Raw genomic sequence first — 25,276 nt, 5'->3', positions numbered from 1 at the left:
TTTTCATAAGGTTCAAGTGGCACCAAACAAGGATATACTTTAGAAATTAATTTGAAGAAGAACAAGGGGGACCTAATAATAATTACTAGTACTCAACTCGCACGTTGCTGCGATATGTAAAAAAACAAGGATATACTTTAGAAATTAATTTGAAGAAGAACAAGGTGGACCTAATAATAATTACTAGTACTCAACTCGCACGTTGCTGCAGTATGTAAAAAAACATTAAGAAGCGAAATGCAGGAATGGAAACGGGAATACAAAGGGTCAATCAGTATACAAAGGGTCAATTCCAATACAAAGGATCAATCAAAGGGATTTTTTCCTCTTATTTTTTAGAAATCCAAGATTTCTTTTTTCTGTTCTCTCCTCTCCTTGGTTAATATGTAATATAAAGATAGATTAGCAATAATTGGTTTAGTGAGAAGGTAAAGGTCAAGCATATTTAATGGCACGTTTTCAGAGATTCACCATGTCACAGCAGCGTCAAAAGTCTCTGAAGATTTGTAGTGCATTTTGAAAGCTTGCCTCAGCGTTTTTGAAATCGTCGGGGAAAGCTAAATTTGGCGGGCGCCTTGCTAAATGTAGAGGCGAAAAACGCATCGTTTGTTTTGAAAAGGCGCCGCTACCTGGCTTTAACTCTTGCTAAAATACAAAGCTTTTGGCCTGCTTTTTACTGGCCCATTCTTTTTGTTGTTGCTGCGTTCCTTCACCTTGCTTTTCTAGCAGCTTTTCGCCTGCTTCTTTCTCCCTGCTTTCGTCCCCCTGCAATCGTCCAGATCAGCTCATTTTCTTATGCTAGAAATCCAGCGTCTCGAACCCATTTCATCTTTTTGGTTCTCGAGGAAGCGTGAAGCTGGGTTTATGCACAGGAGCTAGAAAAAAAAGCTGATTTGGGTGCTTTAAAAAAGCAGTAAATCAGAACTGGTAAAGCAGAGGGGGATGTACTGGGTCCTTTGAAAAGCAGAAACAATTGAATTGGCTCTTCCTCTGCAGCTGAGCTGTTTTTACAAAATTTGGGAATAATCCAAAAGCTTGAGTTGTCTTCTTTTACTATTTTCTTTCCCAATCTTTTTTTGGTCGAAGAAGCAAGGGCAGGACCACTTCAGCGACATTAGTCTCCTTCAGCTTCTATTTTCTTTTGGCTTTGTTTTTTGTTTTTGTTAAAAAAAACAAAAAATAAAAACACCCATTTCTTCTCTTTCCTTTGCTTTCATATCGTGATGGCAAGCAGCCCATCAAGCATACCTAGAAGGAGAAACAGGCCTGGCTGCATGGGGGGCGTTGCTCACCTGTTTGATTTCAACCAAGCTCTGGCTGGAAGGAAGCTGCTCACTGAAAAGAAGTATGACAAGAAGTATGGAGCAGGTAAGTGCACAACCCCTACGCATAAAGATAAATAGTGCTTAATTCTGTGCTTCTTCCTCTCATTTTTATTGAGGGCAAGACATGGGCTTCTCAACATACAAAACATGCATAATTCTATGGTTTCCTTTGCTCCCTCCCTCCACACACTATGCTCCCAACCCCTGGCAATTGCAAAATGCCTCTTGTGTGCACGCCATCTGTTGTCCCTTGCTTGTCCAGTACACAATTTCTCTGCAACTATGGGGACGTGTGGGCAATGGGCGTTGAGTCTTAGCTTCAAGCAATGCTTATGAATTGCTCGTATCAAGCCCATGCCTACATGTATGCAATGGTTTATTCCTGCCACAAACCCGGCTGCTCCATGACATAGCTGATCTTCCATCTTGGTTGCACACCTATGGCTCATCATCTGGATCGGGCTGTATGTATGTACTGGGTCTTCAGGCATTATATTGCCTGTATATGAAGTGTAAGTAAGATGTACCTAACATGGATGCTATAGTCGTTTCAATTGTACATCCAGCTGGGTAGTGTGTATCTGCCATGTTTTTCTTCTTGTTGTGTAGCTGGAAGGGCAAAACATTTGCTGTATTTTGCCAGGTCTCGAGCCTTCCAGAAACACTCCTATTGATGGCCTGGAAGAACCCAAATCCAAAATCAGCAGTAATGGAGAGTCTCAGGTAAAAAAATTATATTTCTATAAGGTTTGCTTGTTTCATTGGTTTGATTGCATCATTTGAAGCGTGCTTTTGAATGGTGTGGGTGCAGTTTGGAAAGAGTGCATCAGTTTCCAGAAGATTAAGTGAAGTTCCCATTAAAGCTCTGATAGCCGAAGAGATCTCAGGGGAACTTGCAAGGGAGCCGGAACCAAAGAACCGAGCTCCTAGTGTTGTTGCACGGTTGATGGGACTCGACGCATTACCTAGTGATTTAAAGAGTGAACAAAATGCACACAGAGGCAGTGGGATGGAGAATCTTGTACAAAACCCACCAGAAAGGCGTCAGCATGGAAAAATGCCATCGCATGGCCCCCTGGCAAGTGTGAAAAAGGCCAAACCTCTGCCTACTCGCAGCATGGCCAACCACACTGCTTCAAAAGTGTCAGACCAGGAAGAATGTATACTGGGCTTTGAATCTCTTTCATTGCAAAGCCATTCACATGAGCAAGATTTCAAAAAAGAATTTGAGGCATGGCAGAACTGGAAGTCAGAGAGTCATGTACAGACACAGGTGCTGGATGATCTGGATTCACAGTTGGCTGCTAAGCAGATGCTCATTAAGAAGAAGCTGAGCGAAGCTAAGCTAGGGCTTTTGTCGAAGCATAGTGGCCCACAAGGGAAACTCTATGAATCAAAGGAATTCATGGACGCCATAGATTTCTTGCAGGCTAATAAAGATTTCTTTGTAAGGTTTCTGGAAGAGCCAGACTCTCTGTTTGCAGGGCATCTGCAAAACAATGAAGAGCCAGGCAAGGTGACACAATTTGCAAAACACACACGACCTCATGCAGATGGGTCACTGGAAAACGGTATCAGGCCTCAACCTTGGGGGAAAGAGCCTCTGGAGTCAGTGAAAAGCCATCAAAAAAGCTCAGGAATAGATTTTCCAGTCGAAGAAAGGCTCTCGGACAGCTGCTTTGTGCCACCATTTCTGACTGAAGCTCAATGGAAGCAGATGCTTATTAAGAATAAGCTCAGTGCTGCTAAGCAGATACTAAAAGAGAAGAAGCTGAGTGAAGCTAAGCTAGGGATTTTGTTAAAGCATCGTGGCCCACAGGAGCTCTATGAATCAAAGGAGTTCATGGATGCCATAGATTTCTTGCAGGCTAATAAAGATTTCTTTGTAAGGTTTTTTGAAGAGCCGGACTCTCTATTTGCAAGGCATCTGCGAAACAAGGAAGAGAATCCAGTGCCAGAAAAGGTCTCAGAATTTGCAACACACATGCAACCTCATGCAGATGGGTCACCGGAAGATGTCATCAGGCCTCAACTTTGGGACAAAGGGCCTCCAAATTCAGTGAAAAGCCATCAGAAAAGCTCAGGAACAGATTTTCTGGTCAAGAATAAGCTTTCGGGCAGCTTCTTTGCACCACCATTTTTTACTGAAGCTCAAGGTAAGCATGAGGCTTCTCTGCGGAGCATTGAAAATAATGTAAGCAGCAGTGCCAAGCACCAGCAAGCGCTCACCAGGATAGTAGTGCTGAAGCCGGGTCCTGGAAAGGTCCGGAACTTGATGTCTATATCCCAGAACAGCTCCAGGTCTCCTAAGGACTTTTCTAATGCAATGGAGGTCATCAAAAAGAACAATATGGATGTTCTCCATGAACTCAGAGAAAGGCTTCAGCAAGAAGAAGACAGGGAAAGTTTGAGGAAAACCCGATCTAATGTCAATGTGCATTACAAACCTTCAAAGGATCCCAGAGAGATAGCTCGAGAGATAGCGAGGCAGGTGAGGGAGAATGTTACCAGAGACCTGATGGTTAACTCAAGGAGTACAGTGCCATCGATGAGTGGGGTCAGCCCAGGCGGGAAAATACAGTTTGATGAAATAGCCAATGAAGCTGGGGGTATGCCAGGTAGCAGCAATGGGGAGAGTTGTATGCGAAAAACCCTTGATCGATTCAAACCACTGAATGCTGAAAGGTCCAATGTGTGCCTACCAGAGCTCGAGAATGCTGTGTTAGAAAGGAGGAGTCATCTTGATGACCATGGCTGGCCTCCTCATTACCGGAGAAATCCAGGCAGGCATAGTGTAGATGCTACTAATGCAAGCCAAAACCATTGGATTATACCGACCCATGTGGAGGTTGATGGTGATTCAATCATTCATTCCCTCTGTAAGTCAGAAGCTGATGCTTATGCAAGAAATGAAGAGACGGTCAAAGATGATATGTGTAGAACATTACTGAGATCAAGATCTGTTCCCATGGGCTCATCCTCTCTTCATAGAAGCCAAGGGGAGTTCCAAGGGGAGGATCCAGGAATGCAAGTAAGTGATCTTTTTGTAGCAGGTGCAGCGAAGGGTGCAGCGAAGGCGGTGGTTGCAAACAGGTCATCTGATGCAACCACATGTCAGGTTGAGCCCTCAAGGCGATCCATCTTCAGCAGAAAGTGTTCAGGATCGAAGGGTAGCTTTTCCAAAAGCAGGAAACAAACTAGCAGCAACAAACAGGTGGATGAAATACCTTTTGCATGCAAAGAGCCTCCTACCCAGCAGTCAAGTAGAGATGCTTTAGCTGAAAGTGAAAAAAATCAATGCCAGATAGATGATACAGGACCAACCCTTGACATTGATTCGTCTGCATCCTCGTTTGAAAACTTTCTATCCTTGGAGGCCGCTCTTATGGAAGTAGACTTGGTTGGGGCCAAGGTTATTGTTCACCAGCCTTCCGGTATGGGATTGCCTGCCACTGGCAGTATTATCTTAGGAAGGCCTATGATATCAGAAGGTGAAGAGAGAAAAGATCAATATGAGCGTGAATGTATAGGGATTGTGGAAGACTCTGAAGTAAGCGATCTTATTTCTTATTATTTGCTATACATTGCAAAGGCAATGCTTTGCAACAGTAGTAATTTGTCACTGTTTTTTGTGAGTAGCTCTAGGGATGTGCAAATTGTTTTATTTTACTTTCTAACTTTGGCAGACTTCAACACATAGCCCATCACCAAGCCCAAAGAGACTAGCAAGCTTGGCAAGTGATGGAACTATGAGCATCAACTCCGAAGTTAGCAAAGGTCCGTCTGAACAGCCCAGTCCAGTGTCCGTCTTGGACGTACCTTTTCATGAGGAGTCAGCAAGCTCCGTGGAATTTGCAGAGATTAGCGCTGGGTTACAAGGTAATAACTGGTTATGATAAACCTAAGCAAGCATATTAGTCCTCTTTTAGTCAATACTGATTTGGTCTCGTTCTCATGTGCAAAATATCTGTGGTAATGCGGAAGAGTAGGTGGCTCTAATTAATGGTTTGCATATCTGCTCATCACTGAGTCGTTCTCTCTGAAGCCGCTTACATGAAAAGTTGAAAGACAGTGTCTGCTCAACCTACACCTTGGAGCGTTTTGGATGCTCCACATAGGCCTCAAGTGTTGTTCTTAATGATGGAATTGTACTTTATGATGGCTGCCATCCAGCGTAGGTTGGCTTGCACATAGGCAAACATCGTTGGCTCTTGAATTTGCAATCTCTTTGTCACAAAAGCATGATTCACAAGGTTGGTGCAAGTCTGGTTTTGCTCATGTATTCTCCTAGATCTTCAGATCTCTTCGGAGGGCATGCAATTGATCAATGTGTTTGCATCATCCAAAAGCTGCATTTACCAGTGGCAATGGCTCAGCCTGAGGTGGTGTAGCACACTTTTTTTCTTCATCTTCAAAGTCCACCACGTGTGGACCAAGTACCTCTTGCTTCAGAGCATCAACTCTAAGCAACCTCGGCTTTCTTTTTGAGCATTGTCATTGGATCAGATGACACATCTTAATGCTTTGTATGTTGATCACTTTAAAGGTTCACAAGTTGTAATACTACTATCATAGTCACAAGGGACGGGGGACGGGGACGGGGACGGGACGGGGGACGGCCATAAGTAGGGAACGGGGACGGGGGAGGGAACAGCACTCAAAAAATACTTTTTTTTTAAAGTTTTTCTACTCTACAGTTATTCTACTTTGGAAGTACATCAAAATGAGCACAAATTTACATAAAATGGTAAGCTTTTGAGTCATATTAACACCGGATGGTGGCCGATTGTGGCCAGATAGCATGAGACGATTCTGGAGAAGGTTGGCACACTGCCAACCAGGCTACATGCATATGCGGTGAGTTATTATACACCTACTGCATATGGGCTGTAAATTTTGGATCCGTTGCGGCGCGCAGTTTCACACCAGCCTACTTGGGGGAAGGTGCGGAGGGGGGCGTGAGCCCCTCTCTGCAGGGGGTCCGGGGGGGAGATGACTCCCCCCCGGCCCAAAGGGCCGTTTACGCTAAAGCCTAAACTCCATGCTTGTAGCCTTGTAGCCTTATATAGATATTAGATAGGCAAGAGAGAGGCAAGGGCAAGTGAGAGAGAGAGAGGCAAGGCCCAAGGCCCCAACGCTCAAGCCTAAAGGCCAAACCTCAAGGCAAGAGAGAGGCAAGGGCCAAGGCCCAAGCCTCAAGGCCCAAGCCTCAAAAGCTCAAGGCCTCCCCAAACGGCCAAGCCAAACAGCTAGAAACAGCCCCGCAAACGGCTAGAAACGGGCACAAGAAACAATAGAATGTCTCCCTGCCGTCCCCCCACAGGGCCGTCCCCCACAGCCGTCCCCGTTCCTACTGCCGTCCCCTTCACCGTCCCTTGTGAGGGACGCCTCCAGGGGGACGTCCGTCCGTCCCCTGCCGTCCCCGTCCCTGCGCCGTCCCGGCGTTCCAAGCCTCCGTCCCCTCCGTCCCTTGTGACTATGACTACTATAGTCTTTGGCAAACCACATCATGGAGGAGAGCTTTTTCAGCTGAGTTACAGAGGCTTGAGGGGGAGTATGGTTTCCGGCAAAAGCAAGTTTCGAAGAAAGAGAACCCTCAAGTCCAGTGGGGCAGTAGTTAGCCAGCATCTCCAAGGCAATAGCACGTACGATGATGGCTTATATGACATTGGCAAAGGTTATGATCTGGGAGACTTCATCCTAGATGGTGTGGTTCCAGTAGAGATATTATTTCCCGGGATAGAGCTCTTAGAGCAAGATCCCGATATCGAGCAGATTCCCAAGGAGGTTTCTCTCTCTGAATCCTGTCGGGAGAAGGATGAGGTCAGCATGTCAGTTTGGGAGGAACTTCAAGCATGAGCCTAAGCTTTAATACCATGATACTACATGAATACTCAAAGAGTACTTGCTTGCATACTTAAAAAAAAAAAGGTTACATATATGTAGCATGCGCCGAGCTAGGACCGTGTGAAACAACGAAGCCTTTCTTTAGACTTGAGTTTAGTGAGTCTAACAGCATACATGAATCTGAAAGAGATGTAGTAGAGATGACACCAGATGGGGTCCCGAATTACCCACTGAAGGCCCCCTCCATGCAAGCACGAGTATTTGCTTTATTTCTTCTTCTGGAGAATTGTAAACAAGCTGAACTATGTTCACAAGATTGAGCGGACACATTGACTAACTGACCGCCAAACGCAAGGACAAAGTGACCAAACGTTGGGCCGACTGTACATAAGCTTAGGCGATTGTGAAGCTATCTTCGAGAGTAATACAACGAAGCCTTTCTTTAGACCTGAGTTTAGTGAGTCTTTAACAATCCTTTAAAACAGTATACATGAATCTGAAAGAGATGTAGTAGAGATGACACCAGATGGGGTGCCGAATTACCCACTGAAGGCCCCCCCCATGCAAGCAAGAGTATTTGGTTTATTTCTTCTGCAGAACTGTAAACAAGCTGAACTATGTCCACAAGATTGAGCGGACACACTGACTGACTGACTGCCAAACGCAAGGACAAAGTGACCAAACGTTGGGCAGAACTGTACATAAGCTTTAGGCGACTGTGAAGCTATCTTCGAGAGTAATACACCGGCCCGAGACTGAGGGAGGGTGTGCTGAAAACTCCTGAAGAGACTGAGCTTCTTTGCCTTGGGCTGAGAGCACAAGTATGGCTGTAAGTATGCACAGGCACAAGCCTAAGCATACATGCTTGAGTACTGATGTTGATCTTTGATTTTCTGACTGATGTTCTTGGGACTGAATTGCTCTTGCCTCTTTTTATATGACCTATGGGGGCTGGTCAGCTGCCTGAAGAGGCTGTCGGCCTGCAATAGATACTCACGACTGGCTGCAAATGGCATTAAATGCCTTATGTGCATAGTCGGCTGGTGCAAGACTTGGTCGGGCTGTTGGGGCTGGTTAGGCTGCTGGCCGACACAGTCTGGCTTGGCCGACAAGCTGTCTGGCTTGGCCGACTGGTTCCCCAAGCCCATAAAGGGCTGCCGACTGGTCTTATGTGCATGACAAGGGGCTTGACTACCCCTTGCAAGGCTAGCCACCACTTGGGCTGCCTTGGGGCTGGCCTTAGGGCTGGGCCTTAGGGCTGGCCCCTTCTACATGTAATGCAACTATATGCCTAACATGCAACTACTGCTACGGTTGACCTTTACATGCTCTTGAATGATGAACACTTACTGAATTCTCCACACTGGCAAATTCTAGACAATCTACATACTGGCTAAATCTTTTCCCTGTATCTCTAACACAGTGGACTCTTGGACTGCCTGAATACTACCTTTACGAGAGAGATGCTGGAAATTCAGTATATTTCATATGGTACAAAAAGGTACCTACATCCACAGCCATAGGCTGCCTTTCTTAAAAGGTGAAACACACCAAAATAGTCCTAGTCTAGGGACCCTAAGGACCCACTCCATAAGGGAGTGAATGGTCTAACTCAATGAGCATCTGCGCCTATTTATAGGCCTTTGGACACTTGGACTGCAGCCGACTGGGCCTTTTTCTCCATAAATGCTGGTCCGCCACCATAAACGCTGAAGCGCATGCAGCCCCTTCTTCTGGTACAGCCGACTCCCATGTCATGCAGCTGACAGCAACTGTCTTTCAGCCGACAGCCCGACAGGTCATCCTTATCCTCTTCATGTCCTTCTCCTAGTCCACTACTGCCATATCTGCAGTTTGTGCTCGAAGTCCTGGTTTTAATGCTCTTTTTCTGGTTGCCCCTTCTGGACTAGCTACTGAGAATGTTCATGGCAATGCTTGCACATGACATCATCGCACACTCAGCTGCCTTTCTGACAGCTCTACTGGCCTGAAGATGGGAAATAAGTGGGATACCTTGAATACTCCAATCCCCACGAATACTAGTAGGCTCAGGCAAACCTTCAACGATTGTAAAGGTGTCCTGCCTCCAATCAGGAATGGGCGCATATTAGCGGAACCACTGAATCCCAAGGATCATGTCGCACCCGAGAAGGGGTGCGACAATGAAGTCCCTTTGAAACTGGGCCTTTTGAAATGTGAAGGCAAATTGTTGAGCTTTCTGAGAAATATGAGTACGTAGGCCGAGAGTGAACCCGTCCACGTCCAAATGATACGACAAGGGCACATTTCATCTTGGTCGCCAACTGCGGAGAGATGGCATCTTCTAAACTGCCCATGTCAAAGAGAGAACAACAAACTGTTGCCTCTTTGTTGTGCCATAAGCTTTGATAAGACCTTTTTGACGCTCCTCAACTCCGCTATCTTGCTTATCATCAAATACCACTGCGGGTACTGCATTCAAAGTGGGCAAAAGTGGGCAAAAGTTGAACAACATTGTGTCAGAATACGCAGCAGAGATGAAGACTAGATTTGGGAACACGAGCAAAACGCAGTGCAGAAAATCACAGCACAAGAGAGAGAGAGAGAGATAGAGGCGTGTAACTCTGCTCTATATACACAAGAAGATCCCGAGAATGATACAAAATGGAATGGGGGCCATGGGGCCATTTTATATGGCCCCAAATACCCAGTCGGCTTGTGCTAAAGGCAGCCGACTGACCCTGAACCTCCACGACCAGCAAATACAGCCAGTCGGCCAGCTGTCAGCAGTCGGCCATCATAGATATGGAGTTGTGGACCAGTACCATCAGTCGGCCAGCACAGATGTGGAGTCGTGGACCAGTACCATCAGTCGGCCAGCTCATAGGCCCTCCTGCCAACCCTGGGAAGCCATCCAAGCCATAGAAATAATAGGGAAAAATATGGGAAAAATACGGAGAGTAGGGAAAAATGAGAAAACACCTCATAAGGGTGGGCACACCCACAACAAAGGCCCTGGTGTATAAAAATAGACAGGAGATGACTTCTAACACCCCCTCTGAGCTCCTGGCTGTGAAACCAACCACAAGGAGCTGGGATGCCGCCTGAGCAAATCCTGAGATAGCGACTTTGTGAAGAGGTCCACCGTTCTCTCCTCTGTCGAACAGAACTCTAGCAAAGCAACGATCTGTTCACGAACAAAGTGCCTCTGGATGACCATGGTTTCCTCCAGTGGAAGCCCAATCCTGCAATGCAACCTCTGCATCCTCACCACCTCACAAGCAGCATCACAAGCAGCCCGGTACTCTGCCTCTGTCCTCGACAAGGCAAAAGATGACCGCCTCGTACTGCTCCGTAAAACTGCTCCTGGGCCTGATGTAGATCTCCTCGTGTCCGGATCTCCTCCCCAAACTGAGTCACTCCAACCGTGGAGTCAGACTCCATCAATCAATCCCCCTCCTGTGTAAAAGAGTCCATGATCCTTTGCATGCCGCAGAAACCACAGGAAACGCAATCCTGCCTCCCAAAGAGTCATCTGCAACCATGAGCTCAACTGCCTCATCAGGAAGCTCCCGTCCAATCTGGTGTCTATCAACCAGATCAATGAACCATTCTGCTTTTGAGTCAAAGAGGCATCACACTGCTCACAAGGATCAACACCTGTTACGGTGCAAAAACAAGTCCTCGAAACCTGATGAAGACCACGCAAGGCCTTTTGAAACTTGTCAACCACCCCCTCTGAATCCGCAACCACAAAGCCTGGAGTATGCACCTCCTTCTGCAAGTAATCAACTGCCACTTGCTTGGCTTTCCGAAAGGTCCCCGTGGAAAGAACATCCTCATCTACAGGAGGTTCTTTGTCCCGAATACTACGAGACATCAGAGCATAAGTTAGCTGTTCAGTTTCCTCTGACTGGCAAACACAAGAACTACCAACATCAGTACTGGAGAGTTTTTGCCAACTGCTGCCATCTACTGGCAAGCTATCCACCATCTGGTCCCGGAAAGTCTGCACCTGCAGGTGTCCACCACCTCCAGGTGCACAAAAGTCGGAGTCTTCATGATTGCTGCTGAGGAATCGTCACCCTTCTCGGTCTTCTACTTGGGACATTGCCTCCAATAGTGGCCTTTCTCGCCACAATCATTACAGGTCCTCTCTGCCTTTAGTTTCTCGCGGTCAGTAACGGACTTCTTCTCAGAAGACTTCTCCGACGAAGCCTTCCCTTTGCCCGTGTTACGGCCTTTCGACCGTTGGCCAGTTAAGGCCTCCGAACCTCCACCCTGAGGAGGGTTCGTGAATCGTTCCTCCTGGTCCAGGACCATGGGCACAAGCTCCTCCCACGTGATGGTGCTGAGCCTGCTAGCGGTAATCAAAGACGAGTAAAATGCTGAGTACTGAGAGGGCAAGCGTGACGGCAACGTTATGGCCATGTCCTCTGACGATATCTCCTTCCCAGTTTGAAGAACTTCTTGCTGAAGAGCTTGCAGCTTGTTAATATGCTCCCGCATCGTCGACGACTTTGCAGGGCTCATAACCCGCATCTGTACTTCCAAGGAAATCCTCTTCATGGGCGATACCCTGTTGTAAAGAGAGGCCAAATGCTGCAATATACCTCTGGCCAGTGTCATATGCTTTACATGATTGATTACCTGCGGTGTGCAGTTGAGAAAGATAAACGAACGGATCCTGGCGTTGACATGACCCCACATCTGTGTCTGAGCCTCCCAGTCCTTTCGGATCGACGGTAACTCCCCTTCCTCTACCTCCGGCCGTGGAACCCCAACAACGACGAAATCAAATGGGCGATACCCTGTTGTAAAGAGAGGCCAAATGCTGCCATATACCTCTGGCCAGCATCATATGCTTTACATGATTGATTACCTGCGGTGTGCAGTTGAGAAAGATAAACGAACGGACCCTGGCGTTGACACGATCCCACATCTGTGTCTGAGCCTCCCGGTCCTTTCGGATCGACGGTAACTCCCCTTCCTCTACCTCCGGCCGTGGAACCCCAACGACGACGAAATCAGCGAGGTCGTAAGACTCCAGAACAGATTCCATCATAACCTTCCATATGCCGTAGTTGTTCCCGTCCAACTGACGGTCCACCGGGAACGTGGGGAGTGTCGGGATCTTCACATGCCTCTCGGCCATCTCAAACAGATCTGCCATTGCGGGGATGTACTTTGAAAAGGGTGGGTGGGTGTTAACAAAGAAGAACTAACACTTGCAAGTGGCTGTCCAGCAAATCAGCCCGCCGTCCTCTTGCTTCTCCTCTTCTCGAACAGTTCCGAACAGTCCACCAATCAGCAACACAACAGTCCCCCTCTTGCTCACACAAATCCCAAGAACTATCTAGAGCCTAGGCTCTGATACCATGTCAGAATACGCATCGGAGATGAAGACCAGATCTGGGAACACGAGCAAAACGCAGTGCAGAAAATCACAGCACAAGAGAGAGAGAGAGAGATAGAGGCGTGTAACTCTGCTCTATATACACAAGAAGATCCCGAGAATGATACAAAATGGAATGGGGGCCATGGGGCCATTTTATATGGCCCCAAATACCCAGTCGGCTTGTGCTAAAGGCAGCCGACTGGCCCTGAACCTCCACGACCAGCAAATACAGCCAGTCGGCTCGGCCAGCTGTCAGCAGTCGGCCATCACAGATATGGAGTCGTGGACCAGTACCATCAGTCGGCCAGCACAGATGTGGAGTCGTGGACCAGTACCATCAGTCGGCCAGCTCATAGGCCCTCCTGCCAACCTGGGAAGCCATCCAAGCCATAGAAAAAATAGGGAAAAATGGGGGAAAAATACGGAGAGTGGGAAAAAATGAGAAAACACCTCATAACGGCGGGCACACCCACAACAAAGGCCCTGGTGTATAAAAATAGACAGGAGATGACTTCTAACACATTGGTGGTTGAGGGTGGGGGTGGAGGAGGTGGTACAGTTGTGGCGGAAGCCACGATAGAGGCTGGTTGTTTGCTCTTTTCCGCTTGCCATTTGGTACAATCCTTCTTGGCATGTCCCGTGTGGTGGTAGAAAAAACAACGGTTCTCTTTGAAGTACCGGTCCTTCTCATCTGACTGCAGGAATCCTCTGATAAGGCCCTCCTTGATCTTTTCTTCAGGGTTCTTCTTATCCATCTTGTCGCTCCTTCCTGGAGCTATTCTGGCCCTTCTTCTTTTGATCCTTGTTGTTGTTGTTGTTGGGAGCCCCCTTACTTGACTATTGGTTAGACGCCTAGTTTTGTTGGTTGGTCTGCATCTGTTGCTGAGGTTTGGGGGTGATTGGAGCGGTCTTGGACTTGCCTCCATTGAGCATCATCTCATGATTCTGTGCAAGAGCCATGTTATATGTTTGAGGTTCAGAATTTCGAAGGTTTTGCTTGATTCAGATTTGGGAGATGGACAAGTATCTTACTGGGCCACCATACTCATGGTCGTGGTCTAACCATAAATTACTCGGTTTAATCCTAACTTTTATTCCTAAGGATTTTTCTTCTAATTAACTAAAAAATTAACCGTGACTTCCAACCATAAGGGAAAATTCCAACTTTATGAAAATTAATTCCTTCCTGGCCACAATAGAATTAAAAAAATAGTTCTATACGAGAATAATGAGATTTTAAAAAATAACTCTTCTTCCAATTCACCAGTTTGTTCCTCTTTGCAAGATCATAGAAACCCAAGACAAAGTCCATTTGGCGGCTCCACACCTCACAGGTGATGCAGTCACTTGTGGTGGCAACATTGGTCCTGTTTGCACATAGATCCCTACACTGACTTACCGGACTATGATTGGGACACTTTTGTGTCAAATTTGAAGACCAGGTTTCTACCTCCACAGTACATGACAAATCTAGAAGATGAGTTTTACAAACTCACCCAGAATGGTTCCCCTATGCTCACTTACTCCAACAAGGTAATCACATCAGCTCAACAGTTGGGGAAGTCCGTGGAGGAGAAGCTCAGGCAGTTCATTCGGGGATTGGATCCAAACATTCGGTTCCTGCAACCAATCAATCAATTAACATGTTTCTGCAGGCACCCATGTTACAGTATGCATGTCTAGGTGTCGTAGATGTTGGATTTCCCAGGTATTTCTCTCATTGTTTTCCCTTTTTATTAAATCGATTGCTCTACAGAAGTTGTACAAGGTTTTTTGTTGGCATTATGGTTTGCATATGAAGTCATGTATCAGAGGGGATGAGTGTCGCGTGCACGCTCGTGCCATGGCTAATCTTTGGCATGAACAGCATTAATCCGTGATTAAGTCAGCATTTAGCATCATTAGCAGCATCAAAGCAAAACCATCAGCAGTAGCACCATCAGTTCAGTAGCATCATTAGCATCAACATAAGCATTAGCAGTAGTAGGACATCATCATCATCAGCCACATCATCATCATCAGCAGCCTCATCATCATCATCATCATCATCATCATCATCAGCATCAGCATCATCGTTATCATCAAAGGGAGGTGGAACCTTGTCGGCTGCCATCAGACTACTGTAGCCAGCAGAAGGTCCCAACTAGCCGACAGCCAAGCGTCAGAAGGAAAGGGCAACATGGCTGTATAGCAAGATAGTTAAGCGTAGCATTATGGGGATTTTCCTCAGTACCATGTCTAGCAGCAGCAGGCCGACTGCCTTCAAGACTGGTTGACCAGCTCCTCTAGGCATATATAAATACATCGTCATAAATTAATCATTCTCATAAGTCAAGCGTCAGAAGGAAAGGGCAACATGGCTGTATAGCAAGATAGTTAAGCGTAGCATTATGGGGATTTTCCTCAGTACCATGTCTAGCAGCAGCAGGCCGACTGCCTTCAAGACTGGTTGACCAGCTCCTCTAGGCATATATAAATACATCGTCATAAATTAATCATTCTCATAAGTCAGTAGACATTATGTAGGGCCAGAGGTCAACCCCTTTGGGGCTGACCAAGGGCCTAATCATGTACATCCATTTAGCAACCTTTTTGTACCATGATTTTGAGACGGAAAAGTTGTATGCTAAGTATACGAAGTGTGAGTTCTTCAAAGGAGAATTCATCTATCTAGGACATTGGATTTCTTGAAATGGGATGCTAGAGATCTTGAGCGGATACAGAAGGTTTTGGATTGGCCAGTTTCTCAGACTGTAAGGAAACTTAGGGCTTTTATTTACCGTCTTTCTTAAGAAGTTGGTGGTGAGGGATTATTCACAGTTAATCGTACCTTTCATGGACCTCCTTACGGTTAGAGGACGTAAGTCCAATAGCTTGATCTCTTGAAAGGAGAAGCTTGACGAGGCTTTTCGAGCTCTCAAGTTTAAGGTGAAGGATGCACTTGTATTGGCCTTATTGGATCCTAGCAGATCATTCGTGGTTTAGACGGATGCTAGTGATTTCATGATAGGCGTGGTGTTGTTCCAAGATGGCGGACCCGTGGCATTTGAAAGTAAGAATCTTGACTATACTGAGGTCAGATGGCACACTCACGAGAAAGATTTGTATGCGCTCCCAAAACTTGGCGACGTTATCTGTATGGAAGCAAGTTTGTTGTATAGAGCGGCCATGAGTCGATTAAGTACATATGTGATAGACCTGAGTTGAGGGGGAGGAAGGCACAATGGACTGAGTTGATGCAAGAGGTTTCTTATATAAGAATATGGCACAGCGGAAAGAGATAGCAAGACAAAGCACAATAGACAATGCAATAGATACACAATGGAGAGAATTTGAAATTCTGATTATACCAAAGAGGTACAAGTGATGGTGCTGTCCACCCGTGCGCTCTCAAGTAGAGCTTCGATGGCGATCTAGACAGACTCTGGATGGAGTATGTACGAGGTATAGAAGGGGGTGGATACTCACAAGCATTGGATACCTTAGCTCATGGAAACCATGTCCATATATAGTACTGTAGGCGGTGTGGTAGACGCGTATACAACGAGGGCGGTTACACTGCATAGACACGGTCACCACCTACGTATCAAGAACGCGGCCCACCGACCACCGCCCACTAATGATGAACCTAGTATCCGAGGGAATATTATAGGAAATATTCCTCATACTGTTGCCTCGGGGGCTTCAGCCCTCGAACCCCCACCAGCGGGGGCTGTTAGCCCCCTTGGGACCTCCCAGTTGGGGCGATGCCCTAGACCCCAGTTAATGCTCGTATCCCTGACCATCTCCTAACCATGATCAATGGTCACAATAATGATCCCATCGGCGTCTAAGCCGGGGTTCCCACTAAAGACATGCACCATTGCTACTCCTCATAATGGGGGCCTAACAAATGTGCATTATACATCAAAGTGAGATACATGCTGAGAGGCAGGCATTGAGTGTATACTAACACCCCCCCTCAATGTCCACTCGAAGATGAACTAGGTTTTTGGCCCAACGCCAAGTCGATAAAGATGCCGAGTGAGTTGGTCCTTCCCAAGAGCCTTGGTGAAGATGCCGGCGCAGTTTTGCTCTGTAGAGCAATACTCCAGCTCCACTATCTCATCCTCTATCAGCTCCTGTACGTAATGATACTGAATCTCAATGCGCTTCGTGCGAGCATGAAACACAGGGTTCTTAGACATAGCCATGCAACTCTGATTGTCGCACCTCAAGATTGTAGCCTCCTTGATCTGAACTCCCATGTCAACCAAGATTCTCCTCAGCCATACTACCTCACATGCAGCAAAGCAAGCTGCCTTATACTCAGCCTCTGTGGAAGAAAGTGCCACTGTAGGTTGCTTTTTTTGCTGGTCCAAGAGAAAGCACCAGAACCAAGCGAAAAACAATATCCAAAAACTGATTTCCTAGAATCACAATTTCTTGCCCAATCTGAGTCACAATAACCTGTCAGAGTGTCACCCATGCTGTAAGTGATGCCATACTCAAGAGTACCTCTGGTGTACCTAAGTACCCTCATCACTTCCTTCTAATGACTGTTGGAAAACCTGCTCAACACACCAATTGTGAAGCTGATATCAAGTCTAGTGTTAGTGAGAAAAATCAAACTCCCCACCAACTTCCTGTACTTCCTGATGTCAACAAGTGATGAAGAATCCTCTACAGAAAGCTTCATGTTCACTTCCATTGGCGTAGACATAGGCTTGCAGTTTGTCATCCCAAATGCTTTGAGAATCTCCCAAGCATACTTTTGCTGCAAAATGAAGATTTTACCTGACTCTTGCCAGACCTCAATCCCCAAACAGAAATGCATAAGACCCAAGTCTGTCATCTCAAACTCATGGCTCAGCATATCCATTGTCTTCTGGATCATCTCTTCATTGTCACCTGAAATGTTTAAGTCATCTACATACAAGACAACCAAAACAATCTTGCCATGACTTTTTAGAACATATAAGTTAGCATCAGAAGCACTTCTTATAAACCCAATCTTTTTGAAAAATTGGTCTATCCTGTGATACCATGCCCTTACATAGTTGTCAGGTACGATACCATAAGGTTCGTAAGATACGATACCGTGCGGGAAAATAAGGTACGATATAATTTTTTTTCTTATCGTACGATAAAATACAGTGTTTTAAAAAAATACTTATAAACTTAGGTATTTCCAAGTCCAGATATGGAGTATTTTAGAAAGGAGGGAAGCATCATAGTACGGAGCAAGCTCAAACAGCCATAGATAAGCAAAAAAAAGTACCATTACCTCACAAAAAATTTAAATTTTTTTGGGGAAAAAAATTTAATTTTTTTTAAAAAAATTATTTTTATAAATGAAAAAATCCGTATGAATCCGTACGAGTACGTACGATATTCCGTACGATAACTAGTCGTACGCCGTACGGAAACAACCCTGAGCCCTTACAATGCCTTCTTCAACCTGCAAACTTTGTTTTCTGATTTGGGCATCTCCAAACTTGATGGTTGAGCTACATATACCTCCTCCTAGAGATGGCCGTTCAGAAATGTTGATTTCACATCCATGTGAAAGACTGGCCACTTTTTGTGAGCAGCCAAGGTAAGTACCGCCGTGATAGTTGTCATACGAGCTGTGGGAGCAAAGGTTTCATCAAAGTCGAAACCCTCTACCTGTGCAAATCCCTGTGCAACCAACCTAGCTTTGTATTTTTCAAGTGAGCCATCAGCCTTATACTTAGCTTTCCAAACCCATTTGGTACCAATTACCTTTCTGTTTGGTTGGTCAACTAGCTCCTAGGTGTTGTTCTTTATGATGCTGTCATACTCAGACTGCATCGCAGCTTTCTGCTTTGGATTTGCTAAGGCTTCATTCAAGGTGGTTGGCTCCTTCACTGTTCCCATTATCTCAGCCATCAAGGCCATATTGACAATGAGATCAGATGCTCTTCTGTGCTCCTCTATTCTCCTTGTTCTGTGTGGTGCATCTGTTGAAGATTCGGGCTTCTCAGGTACTGGATTACGCTCATCAAAGAGCTGTTGTGCCCACTTTGGAAGTGGCTTTCCTTGTGGTGCAGCAGCTGGCTGTTGTGATCTGTGAGAGTCTTCATCCTTTGAAAACTCCTCCTCCTTGAGAGGAAATCTGACTGGTGGGTTGGGCTCATGGTGGACTATTTCTCTAGCTGATGATAGAGTGGACGGACCTCCTTTCTCCACTGAGTGTGGCTGTTCTGCAAATACCACATCTCAGCTGGTCACAATCTTCTTTGTCTCTGTATCATAGAGCCGATATGCCTTCGACTCTTGACTATATCCAAGAAAGATACACTTCTTGCTTTTGGCATCTAGCTTGGTTCTGGATGCATTTGGAATATGCACATAACATTCACAGCCAAATGTTTTGAACTGAGAAACTGAAGGTTTCTTACCAGAGTAGGCCTCTTGAGGTGTAACATCCTTGAGTGCCTTTGTGTAGCTCTGATTGAGGACATAAATTGTTGTGTTGACTGCTTTAGCCCAAAATGTATTGGGCAAACCCTTTGCCTTCAACATGCATCGAGCCATCTTCAGGATAGTTCGATTGCGGCGTTCTACAACACCATTTTGCTGAGGTGTGTGAGCAATGGTGAGTTGGCGCTTGATGCCATTCTCCTTGTAGTAGCTGTCAAATTCCGTTGAAAGGAATTCTCCTCCTCGATCTGTACGAAACTTCTTCACCTTCTTTCCTGTCTCATTTCCACAAGCTTATGCCACTGTTTGAACTTGCTAAAAGCAAATAAACCCACATCTTCCTATTGTAATCGTCGACTAACAGCATAAAATAAGAAGATCCCCCTAATGCAGTAGTAGACATTTTACCACAAAGCTTAGCATGTACTAGCTGTAGAAGAGTCTTTGCGCGATTGCTGCTTTCCTGTGGAAATGCCTTGCGTTGTTGCTTGCCCATCATATAGGCTTCACATGGTTCCTTCAATTCTGAAAATGCAGGCAAATTGGCTACCATACCCTTTTTCTGTATCTCCTTTAGCACGACAAATCCAATGTGACCAGATCGCTCATGCCAAAGCTTGCTTGTGCTCTTATTTGCAGACACTGTAAGGGCACTCAGCTCATAGAGATTGTTGTGCCTTACTCCTTTGCCGACTACCTTGCCAACAACATCTAGAATTTTTGCTTCAGTTTTCTTGAAGCGTACTTCAAGCCCACGATCTGTCATCGTAGCAACTGATAGTAGATTTCTCTTTATCTGGGGTACATAGAGCACATTTGACAGCTTCTTCTCTTCACCTGTAGCTGCCACAAAAGATATGGTTCTAGACCCTTCGGCTGGACATTTAGCATTATTTCTAACAACAACACTGATGGGTTCCTGTAGAGGCTTCCAGGAACTATACCAGTCCTTCTTACTGGTCATGTGTCAGGATGCTCCACTATCCAAAATCCATGAATCATCAATTGAAGCCTGAGCAGATGAACATACCTCTTCAATGGCGGACCCAAAGTTCAACCTCGGTCTCGACATTGTTGATTGACTCCTTTCCCTTCCATGAGGACTTAAAGGTGCCGTTCTTCTCGTCAGTCTGCTTCTTTCTATAGTCTTTGATAGCGTGATCCATCTTGTCATAGTAATAACAGCTCCCTTGAAACTTCTTCTTCTCAACAGAAGATGTCGTGCCTTTGCCTTTAGCATTGGCCGAAAATGCAGCATCACTACCATCGCGGGTCTTTAGCCGCATCTCCTCCTCAAGTAGCATAGCACTAAATTCTTCAAAAGATGGTACTCTAACCTCAGTGTTTAGTGATGTAGCCAAGTCGTCATACTTCTGTGGAAGAATTCGGATGCACCTCCGGGCCAACTCCTCACTAGTGTGTGTAATCCCTACAGCAGCCATTTGATCTTGTAGATTTTTGATCCGTGAGGTAAATTCTTCAGCAACTTCTCCTTCGGTAAACTTTTCAGCAGAGCAAGCTGATTCTCCATGTTCAAAATCCTGGTCTGATTGCGGGTCTCATATTGATTTCTCAGTATGATCCAAGCCTCTGTAGTCTTGGTAGTATGTTGAATTAGAGTGAGAACACAATCACTTATGCTGGTGACGATTGCACAAAGTGCGTCAGCATTGCGCCTTCTCCATGCCCGAAGAAGTGTAGCATCTGGAGGAAGCATGTTTGTAGGGTTGTTGGGGTTGGGACTTCCCACTGGTTCTGCATCCATTCCCAGAACAGTTTCTAGGAGCTCATAAGAGTCTAGAATGGCATTAATTTTGAATTTCCAAAGAGTATAGTTCGTCCCATCAAGCTTGCCTTCCATAAAGGCAGGTGGACGAATGCGCAAGACTGGTGCAGGTGCAGCAGCAGCAGCAGTAGAGGTAGAAGCCATTACTCCTAGGGTTCTATGCAAAGAAAGACTAAACTTTATGCACTATTCTTGCCAAGAGCACCTAAGCTCTGATACCATATAAGAATATGGCACAGCGGAAAGAGATAGCAAGACAAAGCACAATAGACAATGCAATAGATACACAATGGAGAGAATTTGAAATTCTGATTATACCAAAGAGGTACAAGTGATGGGGATTGCGTATCTTGTGGTTTCTGCAGCATGCGAAGGATCATGGACTCTTTTACACAGGAGGGGGATTGATTGATGGAGTCCGACTCCACGGTTGGTGTGACTGAGATTGGGGAGGAGATCCGGATACGAGGAGATCTACTTCAAGCCCGGGAGCAGTTTTACGGAGCAGTAAGAGGCAGTCATCTTTTGCCTTGTCGTCGACAAAGGCAGAGTACCGGGCTGCTTGTGATGCTGCTTGTGAGGTGGTAAGGTTGCAAAGGTTGCATGGTAGGATTGGGCTTCCACTGGGGGAACCCATGGTCATCCAGAGGCACTTTGTTCGTGAACAGTTCGTGCTGATGACATCTTGCTAGAGTTCTGTTAGAGTTCTGTTCGACGGAGGACAATACGGTGGACCTCTTCACGAAGTCGCTATCTCAGGATTTGCTCAGGCGGCACCCCAGCTCCATGCGGTTGGTTTCACAGCCAGGAGCTGAGAGGGGGTGTTAGAAGTCATCTCCTGTCTTTACTAGACACCAGGGCCTTTGTTGTGGGTGTGTCCGCCCTTATAGGTGTTGTTCTCATTTTTTCTCACTCCCCGTATTTTTTCCCACATTTTTCCTATTTTTCTATGGCTTGGGTGGTTGCCATGTGGTGGCTGGAGTTCTCAGGTATACTACCCGACGAGTCACTGTTCTGGTCGACTCATGACAGCTGGCCGACTGCTGGTTGTGGCTGGACGTGGGGCTTCAGGGCCTGTCGGCTGCCCTCTTGCTATTTTGTATTTGTATTCCGGGATCTTGTGTATATACAGTAGAGTTATACGCCTCTCTCCCTCTCCATTGCTGTCTATTTCCTGCATTTGCTCTTGTGTTTCGAGATTTAGTCATCATCTCCGTTGCGTATTCTGACACATCAATGGTCACAATAATGACCCCATCGGCGTCTAAGCCGGGGTTCCCACAAAAGACATATGCACCATGGCTACTCCTCATAATGGGGGCCTAACAAATGTGCATTATACATCAAAGTGAGATACATGCTGAGAGGCGGGCATTGAGTGTATACTAACATCTTATAGACTAGAGTTGCCTTCGAATGTGAAAGTTCATCTAGTCTTTCATGTCAATTGAGTTGACTGAAAGAGATGCTGGGAGCTGAGGATAACCTTGTTACTCTTTAGGAACTTGTTGAGGTTGGAGGACTTGCCCTATGTTCCACATGAACCCAAGAGGATTATAGATTTCAGGGAAAGACAACTTACGAACAAGTTGGTTGATTCTTGAATATAAGATTAAGTGGAAAGATAGGACGGAGGAGGACTAAACTTGGGGCTCGGCTGTTAGTTTGAGTACTGTTTATACATGAGATCTTGTATTTGAAAATTTATGACCTGCAGCTTTAGAGTTTAGGAGGAAGGTCCAATAGCCATTTGGCATTCCACCTTTTGAATCACGCTTTTATGACATACATCCATCCTGATGTCAAGAGCTTGCTTTTGATGGCCTTTGGTGGCATTGTTGCATACATTGTATCTAAGGTTTTTTCAGTACCATGTACTGTATGGAAAGATTTGGAAAAACACGAGGTCAATTTTGTTGTTGTTCTTCGTGTTTCCAAGTCAGTTGCTTGCTTCTTTTCTTCTTCTTGCTTGATATGGATCTTCTCATACATTACATTTATCTGTAACTAAGTATAGTTTTCTCTTTAGTGTATTAAATATAAATATGCTCATGTCTATCACATACCCACAAAAAAGTGCATTTTTGTCCCTTTGAAAACTACGAAACTTTTCAGGCCCAAAACATATTTCAAAACCCAGAGGCATAGGTGTTTCGCCCGAATTTTTGTTTTTTTTTTTTGGAGGGGGGGCTTTTGCCGGTTTTTTTGTGCGCCTATTTTGCAGCCCCACATTGAGCATCGGAGCCCACTCACATCTGTACTCCATATAACAGGACCTGCATGACCAAGGCATTTTTAATGGCATGGTCAAGCCAGGTGCTACCATTTGTTAGCCATATGATGGCACCACATTGCAGACTTGAACCCAGGATCTCTCAGGTAGAAGCTTGATATTGCACGAGAGAGAGAGAGAGAGAGAGAGAGAGAGAAGAATATGATATGCTATATGGGCATTGGAATTATGCTGTCTAGGTTGATGTCCATATTTGTCTACAACCCTCACGGGCATGTTAGAAGTAGACTTTTTGCAATATTGTGTCCTTGCTGCTTCTAACATTCTGTACCACTCTCCCTTTATATATTGCAGAGTTGCGGATGCGTCTTCGGCTTCTCAAGCTTCTTGACCCCCATGAGGCATTGTCAAATTCAGAAGCCTATCAGGAGGAAGATGAGAACCCATCCACAACTAATGATCTGTATTCAAATATATCTGATCCTGACATTTCAGGGCTGGATTGCTTCTCAACTCATATCAAGAATTCTGATTTGCTAGTAGATGGGATGGATTGTCCAAAAGGAAAAGAACCCGAGCTGCTTTATGTAAGGAATCTACTTGTTGCATCTGGATTTACCGGCGATAATGCTGCCATTTTGACCCGGTGGCACGCGCCTAGTCAGCCCCTAGCCTCTTGCATCTTTGAAAAGATGGAAGACAACTATAAAGCTGGTCAGATTGACAATGAAACATGTACACAAGAGGAAGGTGTGTTGGCGGGCTCTCACAGCCGGCACCTTCTCTTTGACAGAGTCAATGAAGTTTTAGTTGCAGTTTTAGGACCAAATGTGAACTGCCGCATGTGGTGGAAAGATCCATGTAAATCAACAGTCCTTGCGATGCCATCTGGAAAAGATCTCGTGTGGCGGGTTTGTGCTGAGATTTGTAATCTTTCTTGCCCTCAATCTGAGGCTCAGGATACGTTGGGAGATCTGGTGGCAAAGGATCTTGCCAGGAAAGATCGATGGCAGGATCTTGGGATCGACATTGAGATGGTTGTGCTTGAAGTGGAGAGAGCCATTTTCAATGATATGATCCAGGAGACACTGATGGTCTTCTAAGCCTGCAGCTGGACATGCCTAATTGAGCTATTAGTTACAGTGAAGGCTGACCCCAACCAAGGGAGATGAAGCTTGTTTTCTCCTTTCTTGTGCAAGCAAAACAAGGATACAAAGTAACAAACAACCTTTCAGGAACAAGGGCGTTCACCTTCCTCTATAGCCACGTGCCGAGCACATGAGTGCAAGTATTGTCTCAACTCCCCCATGTATTTTGATGAAGATGTTGTGGGGATAGTGCCCTGTTGAGCTCATAGCTAAGATCCATGATCTTTGTGATCACTTTGCTGGATGTGTAGTAGCAGAGCTCTGACTTTGTGCTGGTGTTTGCAAAGTAGCACACTTTTTTTTATGCCATATTCATGCACACACTCTCCCTTTACTCTGAAGACTAACGTCTCCTCTCTTCTACATACTTCTTCATGCTTTGTTGTTGGCAATATGTAGAAGGGATATTTATGTTTACCAAATCATTTCTAGATTACAAGGTTTGTAGATGCCTTACGAGTGCAACTTGGTTGTGGAGCTGTAATGAATTTGAAAAGGATTCACATTGTTTTGTTCAATGCAATGAAATGTAGCAAAGCAAACCTACTTCAACCTTTGAATGAATGATCTCGTGCTTTCAACTTTTTGAAAAATCAAAGCATAGGAGAGTTCACATTAGCTGGGAAATCTTTGCGAGTGTCTTCGGTATCCTCAGCCGAAAGTTGAACTCTCTCTAATGCTTTATGGGAAGGTAAGGCCACAAACACTATCAGGTGTCTTGTCTATAGTCCACCAAAGCTTCATGTTCTCAAATAGCTATCTGTTTCTACGGTCGAGTTTGGAGTGGCAAGAAACTCTAGCCATCGGTTTTAAGGTCTAGAATGTTGTGAAATTGTGGCAAGAAATGTTAAATGTATAGAAATCCTAGTCCTTTCAAAAAAGTTGAAAAACTAAGTGCCATTACTTAAAGACTGTTGAGGGCAAGCATCTACTGAACAAGCTTGGGCATCTTGAGTACAACCATTGCAAGCTGCCAAACAAAGTCCAATTAAAATTGTGCAGACTTAGGGTGGTTTAAAGCAAGTGATGAACTTCATGATTAAAGAAGGTAATAATATACTAATTGTACTTAGAGATTCTGTACTTAGAGATTAAGGCTAGAGCTTGTTGACCCACTTTTTGCCACGTCCCCCC

General features: G+C 45.5%; 1 protein-coding gene across 1 annotated transcript; it reads left to right on the top strand.

The window, feature by feature from the left end:
• The first annotated feature begins 241 nt into the window (after positions 1-241).
• Positions 242-24,693, top strand: LOC147629819 (uncharacterized). The gene is made up of 5 exons (XM_086811353.1): positions 242-1,368; positions 1,969-2,048; positions 2,137-4,875; positions 5,012-5,204; positions 23,349-24,693. Exons 1-5 carry the CDS (start codon positions 1,224-1,226, stop codon positions 24,095-24,097), a joined length of 3,906 nt encoding a protein of 1,301 aa, XP_086667479.1. The 5' UTR covers positions 242-1,223; the 3' UTR covers positions 24,098-24,693.
• The last annotated feature ends 583 nt before the right edge of the window (positions 24,694-25,276 follow it).

This window comes from Cibotium barometz, chromosome 17 (assembly GCF_041138505.1).
Source record: "Cibotium barometz isolate CiBa-2024 chromosome 17, ASM4113850v1, whole genome shotgun sequence".
NCBI lineage: Eukaryota > Viridiplantae > Streptophyta > Polypodiopsida > Cyatheales > Cibotiaceae > Cibotium > Cibotium barometz.
This window is presented reverse-complemented; position numbering and strand designations above follow the sequence as displayed.